The 21,858-nt window shown below is 39.4% G+C and overlaps 1 protein-coding gene across 1 annotated transcript in view; it reads right to left on the bottom strand.

Annotated features, from left to right (window-relative positions):
- LOC126253101 (conserved oligomeric Golgi complex subunit 7) overlaps positions 1 to 21,858 on the bottom strand; it is a 93,303-nt gene that overhangs the window by 35,917 nt on the left and 35,528 nt on the right. Inside the window, exons 7-9 of the mRNA XM_049954210.1 lie at positions 20,819 to 21,027; positions 7,524 to 7,728; positions 3,922 to 4,202 (exon numbers count right to left, since the gene is read on the bottom strand). Coding sequence (XP_049810167.1) covers positions 3,922 to 4,202; positions 7,524 to 7,728; positions 20,819 to 21,027 — 695 coding nt within the window. The remainder of the gene's footprint in view (positions 1 to 3,921; positions 4,203 to 7,523; positions 7,729 to 20,818; positions 21,028 to 21,858) is intronic.

Genomic DNA, 21,858 nt, shown 5'->3' with positions numbered 1-21,858 from the left:
CACTACATATTTAAAAGACAAGTTACATTACCAGACTGGTGATCAATGAATTTTAAGTACATAAGAAAATTGCATGCAATCAGAAAAATTTGCATTACAAAACCTGTGACTTCTGATATGGAGACATGTAATCTGGTCACAACAAAACACACGACACATCATATTAAACTACAGGCTGAAGTCAGAGGAATCAAAATCTTATGATGAATTTGTAATTAAGTTTCTGTAATGAAAAGTAAACAACTACAACACTGGCAATAAATCATACACAAAACAAACAGGAGATAACACACACGTTGCTTTTTGGACCTGGGGCCATTTCATTTGGCAAATAAGAAAGAATTAAGAGAAATAACAGCACTCAGTGTGGGGCACGAGACACACAGCATATCAGTATAAAAGGAAGTCATTTCAAAAGGACAGCCTTAGAACACACAGCAGGAAAAGGCACTAAATGATACACAAAAAATTTCAATTGAGGGTAAAAATATTAAAAAGTGAATAAATAAATTTGCCCATCAACCTTATCCATTCTCGCAAGGTCCTGGGAGACTCCCCCTTAAACTCCCAAATACTTTCATTTCCTTCAGTCATTTCTTGTAAACTGATGAGAGAAACATTGAGCCCTAAAGCCATTACTTGTGTCACACTTTGAATGTCGTTACAATTTGTTACTGTCTGTCTGACCAATTTCCTTGAAGAATTACAAAATCGATATTAAAAAATATTCAAAGAACTTTAAAAAAACTTTACCTTTCTCATCTTGAAGTGCAATTACAATCAGAGAAACAATAGTGAAGCAACAAGCAAAAACACCAAATTCCTTTACTATGATACTTTCCCTCTAAAGATAGAAAACTTTAAAAAAAAAAAAAAAAAAAAAAAAAGAGGTATGGTAATAGTGTGACAGAGTTGGACAATGCAGCAATTATGAACCTGGCAGCCAATATACTACAAAAAAACGTTCAACTGTATACAGGGTGTACCATTTATCTTGACCACCCAACATAACTGTTTGTCCAGGTGCAAATGTTCTTTAGCTGTCAGGGGGACATCAATCAGCATGACTGCCTTTGTTGCAGCTTTGTATTTTACAAAGATATGACCATCGGTATGACTTTTTTAAATGGCACCCTGTATTTTTTATTCAGTAATTCATTTCCTCTCCAAAACATCTATTCAAAAATGTATCACAGTATACCATTCACAGAAAAACAACGTTATTAATTACACAATACAACACTGATGTTGATGCTCCCAGCGCTTAGTGCAGGTACTCGGGGTAATGGAACACATCCACATGCTGATGTTGACAGAGGACAAATGTAAACATAAGTAGAATGCACACCCATCATTCCGCCAACCATTGCCAGTTGAAGAGTTATGTGAATGGAATGTACACCAACGCAGAGAAGGTAGAAAAGCTACTCATCTATGGGGAACGTAAGTTAGCAGAGCAGTAATTGCAATACTGTTTTCTTATGTACGGGTACATTTAGTACAGTAGTTTAGTGTTGTGTAGAGTAGGCATACAGTAAAGGCTGTCCTTCCTACAAACTGCATCGACATAACGTTTCTTTTATTGTTGTTGTTGAAGGTAGGCGAAATGCTATGCAGGCAGTGGAACTGTACAGAGAGCGATATCCCGACAAAGAACCCACCCTCCCGACAGATGTTTTCTCGTCTTGCTGCGATGCTTCAGAAAATGGGAAGTTCCAACCCACGACAACGCAATCGTCGTAGCACACGCACAGATGAATCTGCCGAAGTTACTGTTCTCGCTTCTGTTGCTATGAATCCACATGTGAGCACATAACAGCTTGAACATTAGATTGGCATTCCTAAAACCAGTGTACATTGTATTCTTACACGTCACCGGTTCCATCTTTACCATGTATACCTACATCAAGAATTGCATGGAAATGGTTTCCAGAGTCATGTACAGTTCTGTCAGTGCGCACAGCAGCAAATCCTTGCCAACCCAAACTTCTTCTCCAATGTTCCTTCTCAAACAAAGGACAGGTAAATACAAGGAACACGCGTTAATGGTCCAGCGACAATCCATGAATGCTTAGACAGATGGAACATCAGCGTCAATGAAGAGTTAACGTTTGGTGTGGGATGCTTGGTACTACAATTATTGGTCCTTATTTCATCAATGGTAGTCCAAAAGGCACAGTGTATGCCATCTTCCTCAGACGAATTCTTCCTCCTCTTCTGGATGAAGTGCCACTAAGAACCAAAATGCTTATGTGGTATCAAAATGATGGGTGTCCAGCACAAAATGCCTTGTGTGCACGTTGCGTTTTGAACTGATGGTATCCTGCCAGATGGATTGGTTGAGGAGGAACAGTTACTTGGCCTGCTAGGTCTCCTGAATTAAATCCTCTGGAGTTTTTTTTTTTTTTGGGGACGCATTGAAGACATTGTCTATCGCGATATTCCAAAAACTCCGGAGGACATGCAAGAACATATTGTGCTTGCTTGAAATTCTCTTCAGCAGGCAACACTGGAAGCAGCAGTAAATAATTCTTTCATTCAACTAGTGCACCAGTGTATCGGTGTCTAGTGTCATCACTTTGAGCACCTTTGAATGTTCTACTCCTGGGCAATGATACAGGAGAGTCGAAGTCAATTTTGTATTATGTTTTTACTTGGTTTCCATTTGTTTTCTGACAACACCTGCAAGTGGACAAGTTTATGATCCCACGCTCAAAGTCAATGTTGTGTTGTGTAGTTAATAACATTGTGTTTCAGTGAATAGTACACTGTGGTACATTTTTGAATAGGTCTTTAGTAGAGGAAATGAATTACTGAATAAAAAATACAGGGTGCCATTTAAAAAAGTCATACCGATGGTCATATCTTTGTAGAAAACAAAGCTACAATGAAGGCTATCATGCTGTACCCCTGACAGCTACAGATTTGCTTGGAACAGTTTGTAATTTGCATCTGGACAAACAGTTATTTAGGGTGGTCAAGATAAATGGGACACCCTGTAAAAGACATGGTGTTGATGAACATGAGAAAAGAATCTCATAGGGCATCTGCTGCAGGGTAACAAAGCCCATGTTATAGAGGACAAGTTTCCCCATAAATTTGATTGATTGTGTGCTAAACTGTTGGCTAGTAGACAGTGGGAGTACCTGGGTTGCCTGCCGAAGCTGTAGAAAGATGTTTCATATTGTTTGGTGAAAAAATGTCTGCTTCAAATGCAGATTTTTGTTGTAATAATTGGGAGTTTTCTCCACATTAAGCAAGACTCTTCCCTAATTCATTTGAAGCAACAACATTTTACTTCCATCACTGAATAACATTCACTAATAAAAAGCCCTCTGACGTTAAGTTCCCACTTAGTGCCTCCCTTGCATGTCCACGCTTGTGGTGAAGCACCGCCATGCAGGCTGTGACATCAGACACCAACAGCTCTCTTTATTGGCCAGCATACATAGCATTCAGAGAATCTCACAATGAGAATAGCACTAGAGCTATCACCTGAGAAAATTGGAAGCCTCCTGCAGGCAAGCACCCTAGCACTCAACAGTGTCTGCTTGGGAGCTATCACGTGAGCCATCAAATAGTATATCAGCAAATCTTGTTCCATATGACATGAATTTAAGGCACAGGACATAAATTGTACATACTACATTGACACAGATAGATAAATACATTACAAAATTGTAACCATATCTCTTTATAGTTGTGTGTTATGTTCATGTAATATACAGCTGAATGTAATCTAATGTTCGACATTCTTAAATAATTCTACAACTTTAATAACTTTAGTTCACAATAAATTTATCATGGCTTATCCACTACCACAGCATTTTAGTGTTTAGTACAACTATCGAAAGAACCAGTGTGAGACAGTTGTGTCACTGTATTAGAAATACATATACATGCAATAAGTGTAAACAATACCTGTATTGCTTTGATGAAGCCGCAATAACCACATCCCTCAGTAAACTGTAAACATCTCTTATTGGCTTCAGAAATGATAGATACTACACGAGGAATGGACTGGCCAAGCTCTTGAATGGTGTCCATAAGATCTTGCTTGTTACTTTCTATGGCTGATAACTGGGCCGAAAGAGTCTGTTGCTCAAATGTTGAATATTTCGCAACATATGTCACATACGGTAAGTATACTGCCTGCGCCAAGGAAAGAATGAGCTCTGCTTCACTGGACTCGTCTGCTTTAACTAAAACACATGCACATATGACCATTATTAAACAGCAAAAGTTTAAGGTACATTACTGAAGTAAAATGCTGGGAAGCGAACAACTCCAGACTGATGAAGCAGCTAGACTTGTCAAAATAAAACACAGAAGTACATGGAAAATTAAAATATTAGCAAAATACTTGTCTTTCAAAAACAGAACTTAATTTTTTCTGTGGCCGTGTAGAAAAAGGGAAATATGTAAAGGAACAAAGGGTGGATAAAAGCTGAACAAGGCTATTTATGGTTTATGCAGAAATAGAAATCAATAAATTTTTTTAAGCTCCACAACACAAATAATAACATTGCTTTCGCCTTCTTTTGTCTACTTTTCAGTATTGATGTTCATAAGATTTCAAACTCTATCATTACATACTTCGTTCAAAATAGTTTTTTCTGAGAGCTCAGGAACGTAGTGGTAAGATAAGTTAACTTCAACAACTCCAAAGAACTGTGTAACAATGACAGGACTGAATTGCTAAACCGTATTATATTAAATCTGGTTGTACAACAATGTGCTGTTTACCTTCTTTAAATTCTTCATTAGAGAAATTTTGTTTGTGCGAATTTTTAGCATTGTCATGGATGCTGGTAGATTTGCTTTCATACATTGTTACTTGAAAAATTCCATTAAATTTCTGCCTATCGCATATTCTTTTTGAGTGCAGGACAGTCACTTGCCATTACAACCACAGAACAGGGAACTCATAACAACTGGGAAGGTACCACCCTGTCAGTAGCAAATGGGAACTTAAAAAAGGATTTTGTCAGAGACAAAAATTTATTCTCAAGTGACTAGAGGTGAGAAGAACTTATTTCAGGTACAAATAATATTTTTGGCTTGCAGTGATCCATTGGGGCCTTAAATAACATTTATTTAAAAATTTCATTCAGATCACGGTTTAACAAGCAGTGGACTCTTAACGTGGGCGTCAAACTACATAAACCTGCTTAAGGGATTTATGGTTGACAACATGAAATTGTGCAAGAGCAAAAAGCAATGTCAATTTAGTAAACGAGAGACAGAGGTATAATTTCTGTGTTGCATGTACACTGTTAGTATCCAAAAGGTGTGCAGCATTCTGCAACACAGATTTACAATAAGCTTCCGCAAGAGTTGAAAGCTGTTAGTGCCAAGCTGCATATTGTCATAGTCCAACTGCATGTTTTTCGAAACTTCCTGGCAGTTTCTCTCCTGACAAAATTCCTTATATTCCCAACAAAAATACTACTAGGTGTTTTAGGATAGTAATTGATTTGTCCGAGTACCATTTTAAAATGAAATAGGATTTTTTTAGCTTAATGAAAGTTAAAGCACAAGTCATAATTACAGACGTGTGAATATACAAATGTTTAATAACGAGAGGAAATAGGGTCAGCTGCAAAGGAGAGGTGGTCAGGCATGACCTTGTTCAAGGGTAAATCTGGGCATTTGCCTTAAGTGATTTAGGGAATTTTACATGAGGATGGCTGGTGAGAGAGGTGAAATTTCCTAAAACATGTAGATTTTCTGTTGCTATAAGGAATAGAAAAATCATTCCTTAATTTAATGAATTATGAGAAAAAAGAATCTCTCTCGTGGTAACATGGATATGACCTCATACCTATAATGGAAGTTAACAATACACATTAACAGCATGTCAAACCAATGAAGACCACACTGACAGAAAAGGAAACACACACACACACACACACACACACACACACACACACACACACACATACACACACCTCACAAGCAAGCACAGATTTCACACACCAATGACCGCCGTCATCTCCAGCAGCTCGGACTGGCATTTGGCTCTGAGTTGCTGGAGATGGCGGTCATTGGTGTGTGAAATCTGTGCTTGCTTGTGAGAATGTGTGTGTGTGTGTGTGTGTGTGTGTGTGTGTGTGTGTGTGTGTGTGTTTCCTTTCCTGATGATGGCTGTGGCTGAAAGTTAATGCGTAAGTATCTTTTAGTTGTGCCTTCCTACAACTTAATGTGTCATCTTTACAGCAAGTAGCAATTTATCCTTTCCTTATATTGCTGATATTCCAGCCGGGAGTTTTGTTCAATGAAGATCACAGATACCTTGTAACAAAGGCACTTAAATAATGAAGCAATAAAGCCATATTCTCTTATTTCACGACATTTTTCTGGGGAAAAAGAAAATCCTTGATGAAAGTAAGTGGCTGAGGAAGTACTTGTCTTGAGAAGGGGTACTTATCTGTGTCTCTAGGCATGTTCTTTAACCTTTATGTAAACCTCCCCTCCCAACTTTTGTTTGTTTTTTATGTCCAAGTTTAACAGGTTTTATTGGGATGTAGCACATCAAACTAATATGAAACTGGTTTTCTCACAGCAGAAGAGTGTGTTGAGCACCATAGTGAAAGTGAAACAAGAATATCTTGTAAGAGTCTATTTGCTAACTTTAATACTCTAGCAATTAGTGTCATGTGTATGCCATAAACTATTACGTTTTTGAAAGAAGACAATGTGATCATACATAGGAACATGCAAATTCATAACCACAAGAAGAGGTGTAAAATAAACTTTCATATGGTTAACAGGGGATTAGAATTAACAGCAATATGCAGATAGGTGTAATTTCTCATAATTTGCAAGCAAATGATCTGAAGATGATGAGTGGAGGTGCTTTTAAAAGACAACTTATGCAGTGGTTTATTCTTAAATCTCAGTATAACTTGGAACTAAGATGAAATATTGTAACAACAATTGTAGTACTAAACTGCATATAAAATACTATGGACTGAACTAATGTCCAATGAATAAAATTACTGTAAAATTGGGTAAAAAACTTCTGTCTGCGCACAAATAGTGCTGTAATTTTTCAGTGTTGATGTTGATCATGCATGTAAAATTGTATGTTTCAGGCATAAACAAAATAAAGATTTCAAACAAAATTTTGCTTCATTCACAAAAATTATGATTAATAGGAGACTGTCAACAGAAATATGCTACAGAATACTATGTTTCCTCGAGCTGACATTACTTCTAGTTCATAGCAGTTTCTCTTTAAATAGTTCACAAGGGCCCTGGCCTTTACTCCTTTATTTCTGTAGCTGGAGGAAGATGAAAGCTAAAGACCAGAGATATTTCTACTATTTTTTTGATATGCTAGCCTCACCACAATGTAAAAGGTTTTAAATTTTTGAGATTTCCATGAATGTGAATGTGCTACTAACAGAAAGGAATAGTTTAATCATGTTGTGGAGCAACAATGTCATGGTGAGAAGTGGATATGTTCTAAAGCAAACAGTTTCGTACAGAATACATTTAGGTTCATCTCAAAAACATACCTGCGGGTGCATCAGTGACAGAATGCAAGTTATTCGCAAAGTGTGAAGTAAGCTGCTTGAGTGACAGAAGGAAGCTTAACTGGTCAGATGGCGGCCGTTGTTTCAACGCTGCATCAATGCATAGGTTTGGACTCGGTTCCAAATTTGCTAATACATCTGCAAACAGTGCAAGCAAGGTAGAGCGAGCAGGTCCAGCTCCAAAGACCTGAGGAACAACAAAACAGTGGATGTCAGCTGATAATGACAAAAATTCTGTCTAGTCTGTGAGAGAACATGTAAAAATAAACATTGAACCACAGAAACTGATTTTAATAATAACAAATGTAATGAATATAATAATCTCACTCCTGCACAATACTGTGAAAATATCTGTCATACAATGATGTGCCACAACAAATTGTGAGTCCTACTGGTGGAAAGTACTGTCTTTCAATATACATGCTAAAGGCAAGGTGGGTTTAAGTACTGAGTTAGGTAAAAAAACCTAAGTTTGATCAACATTTCTGTAAATCATTCAAGGTGATTTTTTTGGTTATCAACATTAATTTTGGTTTGATGCAGTTCTACAGTCCTACCACTTGCCAGCTTTCCTTTTCGTTTCAGAATACTGCTGCATATACTCATTTCTAGGACTGTCACTGTGGATTATTATCATTATTATTCTTGTTTTGCTCCACTGTTCCTTGAACTACAGTTCTCAGCTACAACTCATGTTATAATTTGTGTCCAATAATGCTCCCTCTTCAATTTTTATGTTATTTAATTGTCACTTTTTTTTAATTTGTTGGATGAAGCCTTCATTCTTTATTCCACCTGATCTTCAACAGTTTCATAAAATACCACATTTCAAAGGCTTCCTCATTATCAGTTCTCACATCCTCACCAATATACACTCCAAATAAAGCTTCCAAATAATATTTCTTTGGGTTTTAAGTTTTATGCTTTTGAATGTTAGCAGAAACAGTTTCATTCTGTGGAAAGCCCTTTTGCCTTGTGACAACTGTTCTACTAAGCTTAATTTGGATCTTCCTTCTCAATCTATTTTACTTCCAAAATAGCAAAGTTCACCCTCCTCCTTAAAAGCCTCTTGTTCATGTGTATCAATTATCCATCCTGCGTGGTCACCTGCTAAAAAACAACTATTATCTTAGCTTTTTTTGTTATAGTCATCAGCTAGCACACACTGCATTTCATTAAGCACCTAACTCAATACCTGTTCACTTTGTTGAACACTTATTTCAAACTGTATCATAATAATTTTCTGTCCATGATAAACATATTCCACATCTAGCTAGTCCTGTACAGTGCATTAACTGTAAGATGGTAGAGTTGCGAGGGGAGTGCGGGGAGAGGAGGAAGCAAGCATTGGCGGCGAGGGGAGAGGAGCCGTTGGGGGAGGGGACAAGGCACGCCTACCACTTGCAGTGCTGGCACTACAAATTGCGCGTCATGCTTACACGAAAGCAGACAAAAGGCTTGGAAGTAAAACTCGCTTTAAATGTTGTTCGTAAACGAAATTTTGATTAGATAAATCCGACACTTGCAGCTATCAGTCTTCTCGATGAGCTCCCCCATGCAGTGACACCAACGACACTCTCTTCACGTAAGTCACCCTTCCTCTGCCAACATTTATTAAACGTTAAGTTATTATCGAGCCACGATTCATCATGATAAAACATTTCTCTGCCTGCTTCCCTGAAGTTCTTCATGTCAACAATGAAACGAGATCGCCAGTGCACAATGTCTGGACGTTCTAACAACACATTCCTCTTGTTTTCCACCTTACGCCATATGAATCCCATAGACAAAAGTACTTTTCTCAGCGAGACAATACTCCACTTCCAGCCTACTTTGTCGTGCAAAAATGGAAGCAGTGTTCACAGGCTCGGCACAATGTTCCGCACTGAATAAAATTCCACTATCGTGTCGCGAATGACACGCTGATTGAAATCATCGATCATTACTTCAATTTCTCCACTTCTTTTCCTAAGTTAAAAGAGAGAGAAAGATTTATAAGAAAATGCCTTCTGCACTGCATGAATTTTTTTGAATTTGGAAATGTACTGTAATATGAATGTGTTTCGAAATAATACAGTAACCAGTGGTGTTTCCATACAAAGCAATACGGCAGCAAGGAAAAATGGAATATAAGGTAATTCGGACGAAATAGGGGGCTCCTTCAATGTGATCGCGAACAAAATATCTGAAATGGAAACTCTTGCCAGGCGTTTGTGGTGATACGCCATGATGATTCTTGGAAAACTGTTTGAATCTTCCAACGCAACGCATGCTTTGTCCCGTGTATGTAGCAGCTCTCACTGAAGATTTGTAAACGGGGTGAAGCAATTTTTTCTGCTCCCTTTCCCTTTCGCAGCATTCAATCACACGCAATATAATTTTGCGAGCATTGCTACATAATACTGGTTTCCTTCTAACCGTAGGCCTACCGGTAGGGGTTGTTGGCGACTCCCGAGATGGGCCAGCAAATGCCTCTTCACTCATTTTGATAATGTTTAGCACAACTGCACAATAAAAACACGCAGAAGGGTACAGCGCAAAACAATAACGAAGCAGACGACAATGGCTACCTTGTACAACACAGTCAGCTACGTAATGTTGGCAGCAGTAGAAAATGCGTGCCTACCGAAGCCTCCCGACGTTTACCGACTTCTACAGATTCAGGACTAGGGAGAGGTCTGCCATCTAAAAGTTTACACACTGTACTATACTTGTCTCATTGCCCCTTCAATACACAAATCATTCAAGGTAAACACTTATCTTTTCAGAAATCAGGACAATCCACTGAATAAAAAAGAAAATCAAATTTCATAAATTTATTTTAATTGGGTAATCTCAATAGATTACCCATTATCATTCCTGCTTTCCTTACCATCTCATTAAGTTTACACGTTAATCCAGTAGTTATCACTACCATTAAATAAAGTACTTGCCTGAATATCTGAGAATATGGAGAAGATATTGGCCTTAGTCTCATTTTACGGCTTGACTTACTTAACACATGCAAAAGGCTCAAATTTGAAACTGTAAAATAAGCGCTTCTGCTAAGCCATTTCATTTAAAGAGAAACAATGCTATGCACTGGGGATATACAGAACAAATTATTTATAGTGTGTGTGTCCCACTAAGAATTTTTGAAAGGTATGTGATGACTCAGCATAGCATAAATACATACAGGATATTTCATTCCATACATTAGATCGTCTTGATTTTACACTGCTTAGAAGTAAAAGTCGCTTTAAATGTTGTTCGTAAACGAAATTTTGATTAGATAAAGGCTTGTGCTGCAGCGGACCCGCGTTTGGTTCCCACTGCGCGCAATTTTTTTTTTCTATGTACATAGAAACCACACATAGACCTCAAAACCTAACACAAATCAGTGTCAAAGCAAACATTACATACTTGCTGATTATATAGTAATTTTTTGAATTCAAACTGATGAGGCAAATGAGAATTTTATTTATGATGGCAAAAGGTGGATATATTAAAGACAGGTGTAGTTATAGCCCCCACAAATTTGTTATTTTTCTGAAGACTGTTTTCAACACCTTTGTAATTTATTTGGGATATAGAATTAAATTTATATTTGGATAGAAAATAAATATAAACAGTGGTGCTAAAGATACTTGAATACAGAATTTAATACACATGAAGACATTCACAGTAACTGCGTTCTATGTACATAGAACTAACAAACACAATGTTACAGTACAATTTTGAAGCCATGTGACAGTACCCAAACACATTTTTTTAGCCTTAAAAATGAACAATGCATCTGCAACAGTGAACTCAAAAGTGACAAATTAATGTGTATCATGAAAACAATGGGTACTGAATTCTGGTGTTGGCTTTTAAATAATGACCTGGAGCAAAACAGATAACTCAAAATTGATGTAGCTTTCCATCATGATACATAAATAAATTATCAGCCATGTTCTCACTTTGTGGAGGAGTTACTGGAGCAAGTGGACACCCAAATACTGAATCTGATAATTTTGTAACTCATATAGTAACTCAACTACATACCCAATAAATAATTCAAAAGCCTGAGATTCACTATTCAGTCTCAGGACTTTTTCCTGATTCTTAACAATAATTCACAATGACGTGTGTAGCTGTAAACTGTGCCATAAAATGTTTTTAATTCCCCTGTACGTGAGTGAGATTTTTTTACAGTTCAGAGGGAAAGAAGTGCATACTGTTTCGAACAGGGTTATCTCCAGTAAAGTATTGTGGAGTCAGTAATAGCCTTGAGCAGACGATTTATTTGCTTTTTAATTATTTCTGTTCATTTTTTAAATGTTCATACATTTTTCTATGAAGTCAGCAACAATCTATCTATTTATGCATAAAACCAACTTACATAAATTAGCCCCTTGTTTACAATAACTTCAGTTTTACACATGCACTTAGCAGCTGGGCTAGGTGGCTGTGTCATCAGAGTCATTGAAGAGGAAGACTAAATCTGATACAACAAAACATACTACCTAGTTAAATAACTTACGACACAAAGGAACTATAGACATTGGCTGCGAGTGGGCATTGATCTAAATCAATGAGGAAAGTTGAAAATTTGTGCCAGACCATGATTCGAAGCCAGGTCCTCTGCTTACTAGGCAGATGTGTTGACCACTGCACCATCTGGACACAGTGGTCATTGCAACTGCATGGACTACCCTAACACACCACCCATCAGACCTAAATTCTTAACTTATCCACATACTACTAATGTAGTGCCCCTTGTTCATTATTGTCATTACACACAGCATTTCTCTGATTCCTGTAAGAGTTCAAGCCTGCTGTGCATCTGCACTGGAGAGATCATTGACTGACCTCACTTTAATTATATACAGAGTGAATCACCTAAAACTTGCACTGCAAATGCTGCAGAAATGGAAAGTACTATTGAAGTGTAGTTTTCACAGAATGTATTGGTAGCCAGAGGCTCATACTGTCAGCCAATAAATAGATAGTGATAACACTTAGAAAGTGTATTTTGGTGTAAATATACAGTTTTTTTTAATGGAACAGTGCCATGGACATTAACAAACTACAAATAAGGTAAATTAAACACTGGACAATCCAGGATGGAATGTAACAATATAATGAAAAGGATAGTCACTACTCACCATATAGTGGAGATGCTGTGTCGCAGGAAAGCACAATAAAAAGACTGTCAGAAAGTTAGCTTTTGGTCAACAAAGTGTTTGTCAAAAATAGGTCTCTCACACACACACACACACACACACACACACACACACACACACACACACACACACACACACGCGCAATGCAACTCACATGCAAATGACCACAGTCTCTGCCAGTTTGGTCCAGACTGCGAGCAGCAGCACATTACGCGAGAGGCAACTGGGTGAGGGTAATGAGGAGGCTGGGGCGGGGAGGGGGAGGGATAGAGAGTAGCGGCGGGGATGGTGAAGGCTACTGGGTACATACAGGGATGAGATGGAGAGTAGGGCAGCTATGTGCAGTCGGGAGGTTAGATGGAGGGCAAGGGAGAGAGGGGGTGCTGGAATGGGAACAGGGAAGTTGCTAGATGGGTAAGGACAATGACTAATAAAGGTTGAGGCCTGGATGGTTATGGGAATGTAGGATATATTGCAGGGAGAGTTCCCATCTGTTGGTGGGAAGGATCCAGATGGCACACACTGTGAAGCAGTCATTGAAATGAAGGACATCGTGTCCTTAAGTGCTCAGCAACAGAGAGGTCCAGTTGTTTCTTGGCCACAGTTGGCCATTCATGCAGACAGACAGCTTGTTGGTTGTTTTGCCCACATAGAATGCAACACAGTGGTTGCAGCTTAGCTTGTAGATTGCATGACTAGTTTCACAGGTAGCCCTGCCTCTAATGGGATGGGTAATGTTTTTCACCAGACCGGAGTACGTGGTGGTGTTGGTAGTGGTGGGAGGATGTATGGGACAGGTCTTGTGTCTAGGTCTACTACAGGAATATGAACCATGAGGCAAGGGGTTGGGAGGAGGGGCTGTAAAGGGATGGATGAGGATATTGTGCAGGTTTGGTGGGTAGCAGAATACCAATGTGGGAGGGGTGGAATGGACATTTCTAATTTCAGTGCATGACGAGAGGTAGTCAAAACCCTGGCGGAGAAAGTAATTCAGTTGCTCCAGTCCTGGGTGGTACTGAGTCATGAGGGGAATGCCCCTGTGGACAGATGGTGGGACTTTGTGAGGTGTTGGGTGAGTGGAAAGATAAGGTATAGGAGATGTTTCTGTACAAGGTTGGAAGGGTAATTACGATATGTAAAGCCCTCTGTGAGACCCTTGATACATTTCGAAAGAGACTGCTTGTCACTACAGATGTGATGGCCATGGGTGGCTAGGCTGTATGGAAGGGACTGCTTGGTATGGAATGAGTGGCAGCTGTTGTAGTGGAGGTATTGCTGGTGGTTGGTAGATCCGATATCGAGAGAGGTACTGATATAGCTATCTTTGAGGTGGAGGATAACAATGTGGAAGGTGTCTTGATAGGCTGAATACAGCCAGGTGAAGCGGTTGGGGGAGAAGGTGTTGAGGTTCTGGAAGAATGTGGGTAGGATGTCCTCAACCTCAATCCAGATCACGAAGATGTCATCAATGACTCTGAACCAGGTGACTTCCATAGCATAGGGTGAGGGATAGCAGTGTAGGGGTGGGGGATGGTAAAGAGCTACTGGGAGCGTGCAAGGACGAAGTGGAGAGTAGGGCAGCTAGGTGCAGTTGGGAGGTTAGATGGAGAGAGGGGGAGGGCAGCAGAAAAGGAGTGAAGTAAAAAAAGACTGGGTGCACTGGTGGAATAGAGGACTGTGTAGTGCTGGAATGGGAACAGGGAAGAGGATAGATGGTTTGGGATCCTGGATGTTTAGGAAGGATTCCTCTAGATGGCCCCTGAATAGATTGGCATAGGATGGTGCCATGTGGGTGCCCATAGCCATATCCCAGATTTGTCTGTAGGTAATGCCTTCAAAGGAGAACTAATTGTGGGTGAAGATGTAGCTGGTCATGGTGACTAGGAAGGAGGTGGTTGGTTTGGAATTGGAATGCATTGGGCATTGGGAAAGGTAGTATTCAATAGCGGCAAGTCCACAGGCATTAGGGACATTATTGTAAAGAGAAGTGGTATCAATAGTGACATGTAGGGCACCGTGTGGTAAAGGAAAAGGAACTGTGGAGCCAGTGGAGGAAATGGTTGGTATCTTTTATGTGGGAGGGTAGGTCGCGGCTAATAGGTTGAAGGTGTTTGTCTGCAACAGCAGATTCTCTCGGTGGGCGCACAGTAACCGGCCACAATGGGGTGTCCTGGATGGTTGGGTTTATAGACTCCAGGAAGGATGCAGAAGGTAGGAGTGTGGGGAGTGGTAAGGGTGAGAAGAGAGATGGAGTCTGGGGAGAGGTTCTGGGATGGGCTTAAGGATTTGAGGAGAGACTGGAGGTTCTTCTAGATTTCTGGAATGGGGTCACTGTGGCAGGGTTTGCAGGTTGATGAATCTGTAAAGCTGGCAGAGTCCTTCTGCCAGGTCATAGTAGGGTAAATCAGAATGTCAGTGTTGTTTGTTGCAGAATTCATTTAGAAGATATTGTATTTTGAAAAGTTTCCACACTGACACCTGTCTGTGCTGTTCTGTGCCGTTCAACTTGCGTAGTTACCATGTACAATGTTGTTATGTTTGCTTACAGGGTGCTTGTGTGTTCCACGAGTGCACTGTGACACACCAGCCAATTAGTGTATGACAGTCCAAGCAATAGTTTGTGAGTGGACAATGGGATTTACCAATGCAGAAAAAGCTTAGATGCTCGTGGTGTATGGAGAGTATAGGATGAATGCAGTTTGTTCTTGTTCAGTGTATGTAGTGGGATATCTCAACAGATGTTAACGATCTCAGCAGTTATTTACCAACTTCTTCAACAGTTATGTGAGTGGTAGTGTAGCACATAGACAACGTAACAGAAGGAAACAAGTGATGACAGAAGATGGGGAAATTAATGTACTTGCTACTGTTGCATTTGATCTGAATGTTAGCTCCTGACGAGGAACTAGCATGAGTCAGGCAAGTGTCCTACACATTTTTTACCAATGAAGGTTCCATCCCTATTACATCTCTTCCCATCAAGAGCTGTATGGGAACAATTATTAAAATCGGGTTAACTTGTGTACATGGGTATTAAGACAGGATACTCAAGATATATCATTTAACTTGTTTAGTTATGAAACCACATTTGCCTATCATGACCAGGTAAACTGCTGAAACATGCACCATTCATCTGTTGACAATACCTGTTGGCTTTGTCAGGTAGAACGTCAGTGTCCATGGAATGTAAACGTGCAGTGTGGGATAGTGAACCATCAGCTAATAGGCCCATTTATCATACGTGGATTGAAGAATGCGCTTAAGTATATTGCAGAATTCTGGCAGATCATCTTCCACAGATGCTACAAGATGTTCCTCTGCAAACTAGAAGGAAACTGTGGTACCCACATGATGGCTGCCAGCCCACTGTGCACGAAATACTACAGTATGTCTTCATAAACTGTTTACAAATTGTTGGATTGGACATACAACAGGACCTGTACCTTGGCTGACCCATTCCCTGGATTTGATGCCTATACACTTATTTCTGTGGGGAAAGCTGAAAGACTTTCATCTACAATAGTCCAGTAATTGCGTCATCACAAAAAAGGCCCTTTGCTTGCAGAAAATGAGGTAGAAGATTTTATTTTTCTATCTTTCAAATATAGTTGGGATTATGTTGAATCCAAGTTTTTGACTTCCGATACCCTCAGGACTTTTTATGGCCAAAAAAACCATTATATCTTGGCACTTTTTCGGGTTTTTGCCTATTACACAGAAACTAAGCACCCTACTGAAAATTTTACCATTACCAAAATTAAAGAGCATTAAATTTTGTGTTGAATGAGTGCAGCCTTTTGGCCACAATCAGTTGTCAAATTTCATTAATTTTTACCAACTTGCTAAAAATTGGCTCCAATGCCTATATCTCTAAAACAGCTACTTTAAATGAAAAATGTCAAGTTATCAAAGTTGTAGAGCATGAAATTTCGTATTACCAAAGCATTTAGTTTTTCAGTTTCAGACACTGCTAAGTGTTCATACACTTGAAAGGCAAAGTAATTCCAATTTTTAAGTGAAAGTTATACAATGAAATGGAATTTCCTGGGGGAAGACATCTCTCTAATAAGCTCACACGTTTTCTGTGTATGTCGTTTTAATGGTCTTCACTCATGTGTATTTTTATTCATTTTTATCCATGCCTTTAACTGGTAAGAGTGGTTTGCTAAAATAAAAACCAAGTACATAGTAATGGCCAATATATATTTATGTGTAAGTAATATAAAAAACGGTGCAAATGGAGAAATAAAAGGGCATGACAATATTACAAAACATAATTTAAATACGAGAGATTCACATTTTATCAAATTTCAATTTCATCAAGGTCATTTGGAAGACTGCAGCATGTTCCGGTCGTCAAGCATCCCATCTTCAGGATCCGTTGCGGCACCTTTACCAGCTTCCTCATCCCACAACATATCTTCCTTATCCTCCTCAAGATCTATTTCTGGAGCATTCTCACAAGTTAACCCACAACAGTGTTTGCATGTGGAGGAAGAGTTCAGTTCAGGTTTGTGACATCCACATATTGCTGTGCATCCTTTTTTGCATGAGCAGGAAACCATCTTCAGTAGCGTGTGTGGTGCCACATATTTCATCACCATCAAAGGAAACAAGCCTGATAAGTTTTTCTTCCAGCTCCACTGGCAGGGATCAATTTTCTTCCCCAGCCAAGACTGCACTTGGTGGTAGGATTGTAATGAATGCTACCTTACTGCAACTGATGTTGGCGATAGCCTTTCAAGTCTGAAAGACTTTCTCGGGGCAGACTTTACAAGAAGCTCTTATCTGAGCTCATCCAACATCGCACAGTTGGAATTTCCCTACAGTGGTAACATCAGCTGTTCTCCTGCCTGTGCTATTACATTTCGAGAGACTGAGGGTTTAACAAATTCACAGCTTGCACTTTGAAGTGTGGCTGTTGTTCCACGGGTTTAGTAATTTCCCTTTAACTTGACCAAAAAAATAAGGGGATGTAGTATTACATCCTGTGAAGGCACAGTTGAAAAGGGCAAATGCAGGATCGAAATTGAAAGAATGACTGGAGTACCACACTCCTGCCAATTCCCCTCTTCTCGATTTATGGAAGTACAGGTTGCTGTTTCCTGTTTAGGAGCTTTCAATGTCATTGCTCACAATTGCCACACTGTCAGACTCAGCAACTTGGGAAACAGCTGTTTCCACACTTAATGAATTTGCATCTTCTTCTACCTTTAGCACTTTAATACCTCCATCCTCAAATTTCCCCATAAGCACCAAAATTAAGCAGTTCTTGTAGGTCTCATTTGCAAGAAACTTCTGTGCAACTGCAGCATTTGTATCTTCACTGAAAATTATACCTGATAAAGAACTGGGTGCCTTCAAATGATATCTTTCAGAAGACTTTGTTCCTCTTTGTGAAGCATCACTTGGGTACCCATCAAAATATGTGATCTTTTATATTTCATACAGATGGCTCCAAACTTTTCTCTGATTTGCCAAACAACCTTATAGAGCAGATGACCACCTGCTTAATAGCATGTTTGTCCGTCTTTGGAACGAAATACATGACGGATTCTGTGTATCAGTGATCCAAAAATTTGTTGGTAGGTTTGTGGACGTATGCGGCACTAGATGTCTACACACAAGTCATGTAATTTACATAAGTAAAGGGCCACTAATTTGCGTATGCAGTGAAAGCACCTGACAGCGACCCAGATGGGATCAATAGGATTTACATCAGGTGAATTTGGTCACTGAGACATCAACATGAGTTCACTATAATGCTCCTCAAACCACTGTAATATGGTTACGACTCTGAGGCATGGACAATTAGAGTGCTGAAAGATGATACAGCCGTTGGGGCAGACATCTAGACTGAAGCAATGCAGTTAGTTAGCAGCTGTCAGCATGTCTTCGATTACTACCACAGGTCCCATGCAAGTGAAGGAGAATGTCTCCCACAGCATAATAATAATGCTCCCGCCAGCCTGCATCCATGGCACACTACATGTTTTGAGCCACTGTTCACCTCAATGATGGTGTTTGTGGAAACGACAATCAACCTAGTGTAGCAAAAATGTGATTTAACTAAAGAGCTTACACATTTCCACTGATCGACAATTAAATTCCAAAGGTCGTGCCCACTGCAACCATATTTGATGACATTGTTGGGTCAACATGTGAACACACACGGGTCGTCTGCTGCAGAACTCCACGTCCAACAATGTACAATGAACAGTGAGCTTGGAAACACATGTCCATGCACCAGCATTGTGCTCTTTCGACAGATATACCACATATCATCTGTCCCACTGTACAAAGCGAATAGTCGTGGACGTCCAACCATTTAGCACCTAGTGGTGGTTTCACTGGGACTTCTATCTCTTACCGTAGATGCTCACGATGGTAGCACGTGAATATTCAACCAGCTTTGCTGCTTTGGACATACTTGTACATAGGCTTTATGTAATAGTAATCTGTCCTTTGTCAAAGTCACTTATCTCAATGGATTTCACCATATGTAACTCATATCTTCGCTAGGCTGAGTCCCTGTCCTCATCTGCTTCACTTTTGTACTTTTGTTACCATGCCCTTGCACAACACAGGAAGACTGGGCACAGATAACAACAGAAACAATATCAGTGGAAAGGATGGGATGGCAGCCTTGGCTGTTTATGGCATGTCAACCGAGGGTGATCTATATACACCTCTACACCTGAAGGTGTGACAGATTTATGTCTTCCTATTCAAAATTTCATTTCATTGAATAACTTTGACTTACAAAAAACCACAAAATGGAATTACTTTGGCTTTCCATTGTATGAACATTCAATAGTGCCTCAAACTCAAAAACTAGATGCCTTGTAACATGAAATTTCAAGCTCTACAACTCTGATAACTTGACATTTTCCATTTGGAGTAGCTGTTTTTGAGTTACAGGCATTGGCGGAGACTTTTTAGCCAAGTTGGACGAACTCTGACCTCTGATTGCAGCCAAACGGTTGCACTGATTTTGATTTTTAAGTAGATCATTCAACACAAAATTTAAAGCTCTTTAATTTTGGTAATGGTAAAACTTTCGTTGGGATGCATAGTTTCCGAGTAATAGGGGCCAAAATTTTGTGTGTTTTTGGCCACAAACAGTTGTCCCGAGGGTATTGGAGGTTGAAAACTTGGATTTATCATACTCTCAAGTACATTCACACGATCTTCTTTTCCATTTTTAGCAACCAATAAGTAACCCGTAACTGCACTGCAAGGACATACCAATTACACCTGATGATGAGTAATGAAGTATTAGTGCAGTTTGCTTGGACATCACCACTGAAATTTTAGCATGTATGCACCAGTTGTTCCATACCAGAATGAAAGTGTGCATTGTCACTGCTGGTGGTCATTTTGAACACAACCTGTGATGGTCAATTGTCTCGCCGCTGTTCAGGATCCACGTAACTACTGTAAGCACTCATATTGTTCCTTATTGTGTGCTACCACATAAGTGTCAGTGTGGGAACTTTTCAAAATATGATAAATGACTCACTCTATATTCCTGAAACAAACACCACAGGCATTCTAATTTACCATACTTCTTGTCTGTTAATGTCAATAGGCACTGTTCCATTTTAAAAAGTGTATGTCTGCACAAAAAATACACTTACTAAGTCTTATTATGATCTGTTGATTGGCTAAAAATACAAGCCTCTGGCTACCAATCCATTCTGTGAAAACCATATGTCAATAGCATTTTCCATTTCTGCAATATTTGCGGTGCAGGTTTTAGACGATTCACTCTGTATATGTGGTGTCTATTCTTTTGGACATGTCCGAAAGAACAGTCACCACATACATATATTAATTTACATTACAAAGCAAGTTACTTCTCAACATTTACAATTCCAATAACTGCTTAGAAATTGTGTCAGTTAGTAGTTCCTGATATTACGTTGATATTAATTTCTGCATTAGCAGGTGTAGTATATTAAGTAAGCAAGTAATATATTAAATAGACAAATCAACAATTCATCAAGAAAGAATTGTTTAAGAAAGACGAATTAATTACACTATGTTTCATAATCAATCTCCATCAAAAGTATGAAAATCCATCTGCATGACACTGTGATGTCTGAACGACAGACTAGTGGACTGTACCTGTGAGCACCACCGCAGCCGCTCATGCCACCCAGATAGCAGAGAGTCGTAGAGCTGGCGCAGCCACTCATGAACACCACCATCCTCGGCTTCGACTAGAGACGCCCACTGATGCAGAAGTGCACCCCTTTGGCATTTATGGTAATATTTAAGCAGCTGTGGGAGCCGACCAATTGATGTGAAAATTTGTACGTAGATTAGTGATTGGTCTGTGGATAGCAATAGAAGTAGAGGACAACTTCAGATATTAGCATATATATTTTACAATCATGTTTAATTTTTAAAAGCAAAACTAAAAGCTCCTTTTACTCATTTTGTATAAATAGTGAGAATGTGGCTACTCATGAACACTGAAGGTACTTGTGACAATGGGTAGCTAATAAGACTACCATGAATAGGCAAGTTACACTGTAGCAATGATTGAATGTTTCCGTATGAACAAGATGCTGTCAGTTTTTGTTATTATTTGCTGTGCTTCATAAATATGTACATCATCTACAAACTACCCTTGTATTCACCTACATGTACATGATATAATTCCAGCTTTTGTCTCATTTCATTATTCCTCTCTCTGTCTGCATCCTTTCATTTTTACTGATGGTCGTCAATTTTGTGAAACCAAAACTGATAACCTCCAACACTTTACACTGCTGTGAATCACTAGCAAAAAAGGTTTAATAACCATAAATTTATATGTTCTTAGTATTCATAGTTACTGTCACATTTCTCATGCCTTATGCACACAGTACAAGAACAAGACAATAATAAACTGTTATTCTGAACATCCTCCCGTGAACCCTGGACCTTGCCGTTGGTGGGGAGGCTTGCATGCCTCAGTGATGCAGATAGCCATACCGTAGGTGCAACCCCAATGGAGGGGTATCAGTTGAGAGGCCAGACAAATACGCGGTTCCTGAAGGGGAGCAGTGGCTTTTTCAGTAGTTGTAGGGGCAACCGTCTGAATGACTGAGTGAACTCACCTTGCAACATCAACCAAAACAGCATTGCTGTGCTGGTACTGCGAACAGTTGAAAGCAAGG

This window comes from Schistocerca nitens, chromosome 1 (assembly GCF_023898315.1).
Source record: "Schistocerca nitens isolate TAMUIC-IGC-003100 chromosome 1, iqSchNite1.1, whole genome shotgun sequence".
Classification (NCBI taxonomy): domain Eukaryota; kingdom Metazoa; phylum Arthropoda; class Insecta; order Orthoptera; family Acrididae; genus Schistocerca; species Schistocerca nitens.
Note: the sequence above shows the minus strand (reverse complement) of the source record. Positions and strands in the feature narration are given on the sequence as shown.